Source organism: Arachis ipaensis, chromosome B05, assembly GCF_000816755.2.
Source record: "Arachis ipaensis cultivar K30076 chromosome B05, Araip1.1, whole genome shotgun sequence".
Taxonomy (NCBI): domain Eukaryota; kingdom Viridiplantae; phylum Streptophyta; class Magnoliopsida; order Fabales; family Fabaceae; genus Arachis; species Arachis ipaensis.
Window position 1 is genome coordinate 138,930,745 of NC_029789.2, and position 10,055 is coordinate 138,940,799.

The window sequence follows — 10,055 nt, forward strand, 5'->3', positions numbered from 1 at the left end:
ATATTTTATAATATTAATGTATTAAAATTAAATTTATAAAAAATTAAGTAATAAAATAAGTACGTTCTTTAAGAATTTCTAAACAAATTTATAGGCTTCCGATAAAACACATATATCGAATAAGCGTTTTAAAAAATTTTATAAGGCAAAAAATCTCGAAAAAAATATTAAATAAGTTATTGAAGTGTTGCGTTGACTGATGATATAGAAGGCTTACGAAAGAATGAACATGTTTTAGAAAATTTGTGGGTAGCATTATAATTTTTTAGTGACCAGTTTAATATTTTTTTTCAATACCTACAAATATTTTTAAGGATTTAGTGTGGTCTTGCGACATCAAAAAATAAAAAATGAGTAAAAATATAATATACTAAAGATAACGAAATTATAATAGGGACACACACAAAACTATAAACTAGAACATAAAAGAAATAAACACAGATTTTTTTTAACAGAGACAACTATTCTTTCACCTGAAATCGGTACTGCACAAATTATCTAAGATTGCAAGTTTAATTATCAAAATTGAAGAGAAGAACACCAAACAACAGTTTCCAATTCAATTGGTAAAATTATTGCTGATCTTTGTTCTATAGATAGAGGGAGGAAAGGATATAAGATCAATCATAATGGTTTACTAAATATCTAGGTAGAAAGAAAGATAACACATGTCAGATCAATTAGTTCATTGTTTTGTGCCACATAAAGTACATAACTAAAATCATACCATTCGTGATATTCTATCACACACGGCATGGTGCATCAGGATTCCAGCAGCAACCGAAACATTGAAAGAGTCTACCATTCGTTCATCGGAATACTGCAATGCAAATCCGACAACTCCAAAGCCTCCTCGCTAATGATAAGAACATAGCTAATGTTGAGTGTGCACAAAATGTGGCCACAAGGAAGGAAACAACTATTTAACACTTAAAACCAGTGTGAACATTAGCAGAGATTCCCTAATTACACAGTCAGTAATCTAGAACAAATGACAGCTACATTAAACTCATGGTTGCATCTTTTATTGATTTTCCATCATTCAGAGAATACTATGGAGTTTTTTTGTTCAATGGCATATCTATATAAGCACTGAGCATCAAACTGAACACAACCAACTTCATTAACAAGGCATCTGTCAGTTAAAAAAACAAGAACCTATTCTCATTCCCAACTACAATTGCAGTTGGGCAGGACCAGTCCATGTCATATATAGAAACCTATATATATAGCAAGAAATGTCAGTGAATCATCTGAAGATCCTGAACAATTTTGGTTCAGAATGTAAAGTAATAAGACCCACCAAATAAGACCCAAATGATAGTGTGAAGTCCCCCAAAAAGCACTTACAAAATGCAAGTGAAACAAATATACAAGTACTGGTTGTACACACTTTCTCTAGTATGAAATAGCACTATAACAGAAAGGGAAGAGTTGAGCAATACAGTATCCATTCCTAGATGGATTGTGGCGATTCGATAACCACGTGATTTTAACATCTTAAAGCACTCCGTTGTAGAGTCCCACAATTCAATGTCCAACCACTTTTCTGCACCCATGCTCACATGATGATTATCTCTATACCTGAAACAAGTGTAAAGGCTTAAGCAGGCAAGATATTTCAAATTGAGACTTCATCTATAATGATTCATGGTCTGTCTTTATCTCAAACTGTTTTGTAAGTTCAATGTAGAACTGGCTGAAACCAGTGAAAAGAATTTTCTCCTTTTCATATACCTGCCACTGCACAAATAACAAAAGTAGGGCAATGCCACTATATGAAATAAAAAAAACAAGTTCAAGTTCATTTCATATCAACAGTCTCAATAACTAAAATCAAGTAAAAGGGACAGAATGATCTGAGCTCTTTTCTTTTTTTTCTTTTGGATAACAAAACCATCATGAAAAAATTCAAACCAGATGAATTCAAAACAAGGCATGATAGTGAAATTCAAGAAACAAAAACCAAGCTCATTTTCTTCCTTTTCACCTCAACACATTCTTATAAGTCTCAAACACCTTTTGTTGGCGTCACAAGACACCACATGAACAGACTGCACCCCAAGTGCATCCGCAGACCGAAATGCAGCGGAAACATTCCCAAAGTCGCAGAGCCCTTCCACCACCAAACAAACTGAGTAGCTCCTGTTCTGAACCACATTCTTGAACCTCTCCCTCCTCTCTTCCGACATCACCGGACTAACAGCATCAATGATCTCACCACTGCTTATTACATAACCATTTTCACAGCTGAACCTGTTAACAGACTCAAAAGCATTACTCACAAAGTGAAAGTAAATGAAACTCCCTACTATTAACCTGGTGTGTTCAACTTCAACTTCTAAACTAAACATCATAGAGAACTACCATGGACAAATACTTCAAACTAGTCACCAATATGGCAATATGTTTGATGCCGGATGCTTCTAATTCTATTATTATTGTCCACTAATTCTTTGGAATCTTAATAACTCGATAAGCAAAAATTCTATATTAATCAACCATATGAGTACATTCTATTATATGTTAATTATTTCACTATTTTTTTTATGTTATACTAAAATGGTATTGTATCTTGTAACTTCTTCATTCTTCATATATAGAAAGCACAACAAATCTAAGAAACTCCTGGCAGCATAGCATCAATGGTAAATCTGTTTATAACTGGTAACTAATCCACTAAACAACTTGTTATTCATTCATGTAACAGATTCTAACTAACTATTTATATCCTTTATTGCAGAGTATAAAAGCTACAGCATAACTAACTGTAACTAACAAATTGAATACAAACTCTTGTTATTAGTTGCATTGGTAGGTACCTGTTGAGGTAAGGGAAGGTTGGGGTTGGAAGAGGAGTGGCTTGCGCTCTGTCTTCATGAGCCTGGAGACACCATCGTGGCTGGTTAGGAGTTGAGTGAGAGTTCTCTCAGGCACATATCCACAACTACAAAACATGCAGAATCAGATACAAGAAGCGCTCATACTAAAATAAAATAAGAGATAACATATAGCTCCAGAAATAACCTTATGCTCAAGTGAATGTCTCAAATCAAATCAATAATGCTCAGCAAGAATGGAATTAACAAGTGCATTTGAGTGGAATTGCCACTCAGTATATTATATTTGAATAGCTTCTTTTTTACAACTACCACAAACTGTTCCCTCTCATTGGCTTTACAACGGTGCTGCTGCCACTGTAAGCACAAGCTGATCCCTGCATACAATTTCTCTGTTTTGCTAAACCAGCAGCTGCAAAGTATATGATGACATCCTTACTTTTAATACAACAGCAACGTATACAGTTAAATCCTCATATTTATTCCTTAAAAGTTAAAACTATAAGCATCACTTCGGCTGACGTAAGCCTTTGGAACATATCCAACCTGCCTAATGTCCTTTATCAATCTGTCAATCATTCTATATATATCATCTGATTTAGGGTGTGACTGATCAAATGCTGTAAATTCATGCACTTCCTCTTCTACCTCAATGGAACTAGCTCCAGAAGGCTTTTGGCTTCCTGTGTTCTTCATTTGCCACCTTACACTAGCAACATTCACCCAATCCCCTGCTTGAGCATAAATGTTTGACAAAAGGTTGAAATTTCCAGGATCCAGTGGTGCCAACTCAAACAAGTGTTCGCACACAGCTTTTGCAAGATCTACATCATTATGCATTCTACAAGCCCCCAAAAGAGTTCCCAAGACTATTTCATTTGGCTCCATAGGCATGCTGCGCACAAGCTGAAAAGCTTCCTCCAGGTGTCCCCCTCGACCAAGAAGATCAATCATACAACCATAGTGCTCAACTTGAGGAACAATCCCATGCACTTTCTCCATTGAATAGAAGTAATTACGCCCTTCATTGACAAGGCCTGCATGGGTGCAAGCACATAAAAGACCAATGAACGTATATTTGTCCGGTTCAAAACCCTCATGTACCATCCTCGTGAAAAGCTCAAGTGCTTTCTCACCACGTCCATGTATGCCTAACCCTTGAATCATGGAATTCCAAGACACCAAATCTTTCTTTTCAATCCTACTAAAGACACCAAGGGCAACATCCACACAACCACACTTCGCATACATATCGATGAATGCGTTCAACACCTTAGTGCTACACCTCAACCTCCGCCTCTCAACAGAAGCATGAATTCTTTTCCCCAACGCAGACATTCCAGACTCGGCACATGCAGCCAAAATACTTATCAGAAACCCATCATCAATCCTCATCCCAACTCCCTCCATCTTATCATACAACTTTGTTGCCTCATTAACAAGCCCCTTCTCAGCATACCCAGATATCATAGTGGTCCAAATCACCAAGTTCTTCACAGGACACTTATCGAACAACATCCTCGCCATATTCATATCCCCGGCTCTACAATAACCCCAAACCATTGAAGCCCATGACACAACATTCCTCTCGGGCATTCCCTCAAACATCTCAAACGCCTTCCCCATCTCCCCAGCCTTAGCATACCCATCCAACATGATGTTCCAACTAACCACATCCCTCTCAGGCATTTCATCAAACACCTTGCAGGCTTTCTCAAACTCACCACCTCTCACCAACCCACCAATCAGAGAGTTCCAAGTCACCACATCCCGTTCCTCCATCTCCAAAAACAACCGAATTGCCGCATCCATTCCAGCACCCCCACATTTACAATACGAATCTATCAACGAGTTCGGCACAAATATATCACTCCCGAAAAACCCAAACTTCACCACATGCGTGTGGATCATCTGCACCATCCGAAAACAGCTATAACCGTCAAAAGATTTCAACAGACACGTGTAGGTGAAGCTATCTGAAAAAACACCATTCCTCTGCATCTGGAAGAAGGTTTCAAATGCGACGGAAGGGTAAGCCTTGTTTTGGGCCTGAGCTCTGATGAGAGTGTTGTAGAGGTGGGTGTTTGGGTTGGTTACGAGGTTGAATGCGTTGACGGCGGAGGGGAGGTGGCGGGAGAGGGAGAAGGCGGCGACGAGTTTCGGTGCGACGTAAGGGTCTTGGTGGAGGTCATTCTTGAGGACTTGAGCTTGGATTTGCTTCACGGTGTTGAGGTTTGAGCAGCGGTGGAGGTCGGAGAGCTTTTCATCGAGAAGGCGGCGCGTGGAAAACCATGTGGGTGCACGCGCCGCCGCAGCAGGCAATTGCATCTGTCGCTGACAGTGGCTTTACAGTGAAAGGGTTTTGAAATGAAATGTCGCAAAACCCCTCGAATTATGCCCACCAGGGTTTATTATTATAAAAATATATTAAATTATTAAATATTGTTAATAAATTTAATATATTTTTATAATAAACGCAAAACAAAATTATTCAAACTTTAATGTCTAGTATTTGCAAAACTCAGATAAATAGTGGAACATTTGCCAAAACTCAGATAAATAAAACTTTTTCACCATATCACCATATTTAAAAACTCATATATCCCACCCTAAACTAAGACAAATGAATTAGAGACAATAAAATGAATTAGAGTTCAATCAATCATTGATGAATGACAATAAAATAAAGCTAGAGGCATAATACCTAATAGAAAAATTGAATGACTTAGAATTAAAACAACACCACCAATTAAAATTAAAAATAAAGCAACAACACCAACAGGAACAATTGAAAGTAACTCAGCAACAACACCAACAATTAAAACCATGGTTCTAAAACCGGACCGGACCGGCCGGTTCAACCGGAAAAACCGAAAACTGGTTATCTGGCCGGTCCGGTTAACCTCCAAAACCGAGTGGCAAAAAACCGGTCAAAAAATCAGTCGAACCGGCGGTTAATCGGCGAACCGGAAGAACCGTCCGATTTTTTTACGGTTCAGTGGTTTCGAAATTCAGAAGCCAAACGACGTCGTTTTGGCTATTTAAAAAAAAAAAAAAAAAAAGCATACGACTTCTGTTTGAAAAAAAAATAACAGGGCATCTAATTCTATTTGCTGGTTCATGGATAACATGCTGATCTTAATTTTTGTTTTTGATTCTCTATGCTGCCTGTTCTGTTTGCTGATTCTGTTTGCTGGTTCATGAATATGCTCTATGCTTCTGTTTGCTCTATGCTCGACCATTCTGTTGGATTCTGCTTTTTGTTGCTTCTGAATGGAAATGGTTTTAAATTTTTATTTTACCTGAATCAGTTGATTTCTGTGACTGTCAAGCACTCAAGCTGCATGAAGTTGATCTATGCTGCCTGTTCTGTTTGCTGGAATCTGGAAATAATTTTTGATTCTCTATGCTGCCTGTTCTGTTTGCTGGAAATAGTTTTTGATTCTCTATGTTGCCTGTTCTGTTTGCTGGAATCTGGAAATAGTTTTTGATTCTCTATGCTGCCTGTTCTGTTTGCTGGAAATAGTTTTTGATTCTCTATGCTGCCTGTTCTGTTTGCTGGAAATAGTTTTTGATTCTCTATGCTGCCTGTTCTGTTTGCTGGAATCTGGAAATAGTTTTTGATTCTCTATGCTGCCTGTTCTGTTTGCTGGAATCTGGAAATAGTTTTTGATTCTCTATGCTGCCTGTTCTGTTTCTGATTGTTTTAGATGGAACAATCACAAAGTAACTCACAGCCACAAGATAATGCTGCTCAAAATTCTCAAACTGGTTCATCTAGAGGTAAATCTGATCCAGCTTGGCAGTATTTCACAGTGAGGTATGACAAAAATAACAAGGCTCAATATACATGTATTTTCTGCTTGAATACTTATAATGGAGGGGGGATATATAGAATGAAATATCATCTTGCAAAAATCCCTGGACAAATTAAAGTTTGTAACAAGGTAACTGAAGATGTTGAGCTTCAATTCAAAAGGCTTTTGGAGGAAAACAAAAAAAATAAGACAGAAAAAAGAAAATTTACATCTGAGTGTTATGATGTGGAAAGTGAAAGAGAAGCGGAAGAAGAGGGTGAAGCGCCTAATCCTGTACAACCTCCGGCTCCTGCAACAATGGGAGACAAAGGAAAGAGAAGAGCGATTGCTGCTACTCCAATTGGAAGTTATTTTAAGGAAAGGACTACGCCAGGCTCTCAACCAGCTTTGAAAAGTGTCTTGGCCAGTGAACAAGTTAAACACGAGGTTAAGTTGGGGCTTGCAAGATGGATCATTGATGCACGGATTCCATTCAATGCAATTCAATCGCCTTACTTTCAACCTGCCTTGGACGGCGTTGCTGCAATTGGACCTGGTTTCAAGGGACCGTCGTATGACGAAATGAGAGTTCATTTGCTGGCCGATCTTAAGAAGGAGTGTCAGTTACTTGTTGAAGGTTATAGGAGCTCGTGGAAAAGGACTGGTTGTACACTGATGGCAGATGGCTGGACTGATCAAAGGCAGCTAGTAATTGTATCTTTTGAATGTAGAACATTATGGGTTTGTCATTATGTACGTTTTATTTTTTGTTTAGCTATAAACTTTGATGTTTGAAGTTGTTTGTGAACCTCTAATATTAAGTAATGGATAATTTATTATGTGAAATATTAAATTTTATTAAGTTAGAAATTATTGAATTTATATACTTAAGATTATTTTAAGTTTTTTAATAATTTTATTTAATATTTAATTAAACCGGTTGAACCTCGGTTGAACCCCGGTCGAACCAGTGAACCATTAAACTAGTGACCTCACCGGTTCATTGACCGGTCCGGTTCTCGCAACCTTGATTAAAACACAATAACACAATAAAATATTACGCAGCAGCAACAAACTTTTCCAAAGATTAACAAGGATTATCAAAATTTCAGGTTTTGAGGACAATTTCAGCACAATTTTTTTCAGCACAACACACAATAAAAGTAACAAAACAGAGTACATCACAGTACAACAGCAATGAGCAAAGCTAATTATTCAAAGCAAGAACACAGCACAATACAAAGAACGAAAACAGAACCAAAATGAATCAACTAATCAGTAATCATTCAATCCAAAACAGAGCTAACCATTCGATGATTCAAATTTCAATATGAGTAGCACTAGCAGAATTCCCAAAAAAAATCAATGCTCTGATCAGAACTAAGAACAGAGAACGGATATTCATTACGATGTCCAAATCCTCATATCAAGTCTTCTACCACTAGCATACCTAGAAAACAAAAACACACTAATCAAAACCAAGGTACTGAAAATCGAAATTATTAATAAACATCCTAAAACATAATTATAGCCTAATATGAACTTTAAATATCTTCCAAATTTAAAACATTACATCAACCAAAATCTAATATAACCTTTGATCTTATCAATTAATAACAATTTATTACTCATTCATCATTATATCCCTATTGAACTCATTAAGATCATTACAAGAAATAAAAAAAATTCATTGAATTAACCAAACCAATAATAAATATTCAATCATCTATTTATCTAGTTAATTGAGTTAATTTAATTTATCTATTCTTTTATTGAATTAAAAACAAATTCAATTATGATCATTTTCATCAATACTAAGAATCAAATACTAAACTTACAGCAACAAATTCAACTTACTAATAATTTTTAACAAATTCAACTATCCTAATTTTCATCAACAAAAAATTTAGCTCTAAAGATAATTTACAATAATAAAAAAATTTAGCTAAGTGATTATTTCAGTAAGACAACAACAAATTCAAGGTCCACTAATGATAATTAGCAACAAATTCAACTCTATTGATAATTTTCATCAACCAATGCTCAATGATATTTTCAGCAATAAATTCAACTTACAGCAAGGCTGATTATTATTGAACTCATCAGAATAGTCATCATTGAATTAACCAATTTGTTCTTTCCCTGATAAAAGACTGACTACATTCAACAAATCAACATCATTTAACAAAAGAAAAAGATAGTAATATTTTCAGGACACAATATACCAATCAGAATTTTAACAAAAATTAACAAACTTTTTCAAAGATTAACAAGGATTATCACTCAAGTAAATCCTCTTGAAGAAAAATTGAAAGTTGAAACCAAAAAATGATAGTCTAGCATAATGCTACTCAATGTAGTTAGACTGTTACAGTTGTCAGACAATTTAGCAAATCATTATATCAGAAGGCACATCTTTAGACATGTACAATTCTCAGCAACAAAGTTCCAAGCAGTGAACAAAAAGAAACCCAAAATACACTATCCTTCTCTAATTTGCTCTCTTTTTTTCTGGAATACCAAAAATGCTCCTGGCGTAATCCTCACCCCCTCTCTCTCACGCTCTCCTCTTCACAGATTAATTAACAATTTTCAATCCATAACAAGTTCACAGATTATTCAACAATTATTGTTTTGAAAAAATACCTAGAAGCTAGAAGCATAGAACAGAGCAGAGCAGATCCTGAGCAAGAGGGGGAGCAGCGCTGACCGGTGGAACAGAGATGGCGCCAGCAACGGTGGAACAGAGCTTCGCGACGGAGGCAGAAGGCGAGCCCGGCGACTGTGCTTCCGCTGCTGAAACGTTAGCTGCACGAGCAGGAGTGAGCGAGTGAGCTTCGAAGCTCCAACTTGCGACGGCGGAAGGAGCAGTCCGGCGGCTGAACGGAAGTGAGGGAGTGAGCTCGCTGCGTTGAAAGGAACAACGAGGTCGAGGGTGATGGGAGGGAGGGAGTGTGTGCTGCTGCTGCTCCGTTGTAGTGAATTAGGGTTGCTGGGTTGGTAATGGTTAGGGGGTTAGGGGATCAGCTCACAAAACGGCAGTGTTTTTGGTCAAATTCAGAAAATCCGTCAGGTGTTCGGTTTAATAGACCAGTTTCCACCGGTTTAACGGTTCAACTCCAATTTTCTATTTTTGCGGTTTTGACATATGATTGAACCGTGATTCTTATCGGTTTGTAGTTTGACTGGCCGATTTTCAGAATCTAATAAATCTCCAAAAAACACTAGATCCATTTAAATATTCACTAATTTCAACAAAATCAAGGCATATCAACCCTTCAATTCGGTTACGTTTAAAATGAGCTCAACATTCAACATTTATATGCTTATTAAATATGTCATATTTATATAGATTATTAGATTTTATTAGATTAAAATTAAAGGCTAATATAAAAAAAAAATATTGATGGATTTTAAT

The 10,055-nt window shown here is 36.7% G+C and overlaps 2 protein-coding genes and 1 long non-coding RNA gene across 4 annotated transcripts; all 3 read right to left on the reverse strand.

Moving 5' to 3' along the window:
- LOC107641295 (tRNA (guanosine(18)-2'-O)-methyltransferase) lies at positions 462-2,354 on the reverse strand. The gene is made up of 8 exons (XM_016344792.1): positions 2,320-2,354; positions 2,020-2,256; positions 1,738-1,743; positions 1,446-1,584; positions 1,159-1,220; positions 938-962; positions 728-856; positions 462-485 (listed from the first exon to the last, which is right to left on the reverse strand). Exons 1-8 carry the CDS (start codon positions 2,352-2,354, stop codon positions 462-464), a joined length of 657 nt encoding a protein of 218 aa, XP_016200278.1.
- On the reverse strand, positions 1,106-5,256 carry LOC107644429 (pentatricopeptide repeat-containing protein At3g29230-like). Its single transcript, XM_016348286.2, has 4 exons — positions 3,028-5,256; positions 2,823-2,947; positions 1,991-2,256; positions 1,106-1,584 (listed from the first exon to the last, which is right to left on the reverse strand). Exon 1 carries the CDS (start codon positions 5,166-5,168, stop codon positions 3,327-3,329), a length of 1,842 nt encoding a protein of 613 aa, XP_016203772.1. The 5' UTR covers positions 5,169-5,256; the 3' UTR covers positions 1,106-1,584; positions 1,991-2,256; positions 2,823-2,947; positions 3,028-3,326.
- Positions 7,802-9,865, reverse strand: LOC110262605. 2 transcript variants are annotated; one of them, XR_002347472.1, is made up of 2 exons: positions 8,714-9,865; positions 7,802-8,087 (listed from the first exon to the last, which is right to left on the reverse strand). It is a non-coding gene; the product is annotated as an uncharacterized LOC110262605 (long non-coding RNA). The 2 variants fall into 2 exon arrangements; XR_002347471.1 differs by having other exon boundaries at positions 9,284-9,816.

Coding starts and splice junctions, on each gene's coding strand:
- LOC107641295 (XM_016344792.1), bottom strand. CDS start 2,354: ATGTTTAGTTTAGAAGTTGAAGTTGAACACACCAG. Junction 1,221..1,445: donor TCCATCTAGGAATGGATACT/GTATTGCTCAAC, acceptor CTATATATATAG/GTTTCTATATATGACATGGA. Junction 857..937: donor CTCTGCTAATGTTCACACTG/GTTTTAAGTGTT, acceptor TCTTATCATTAG/CGAGGAGGCTTTGGAGTTGT.
- LOC107644429 (XM_016348286.2), bottom strand. CDS start 5,168: ATGCAATTGCCTGCTGCGGCGGCGCGTGCACCCACATGGTTTTCCACG.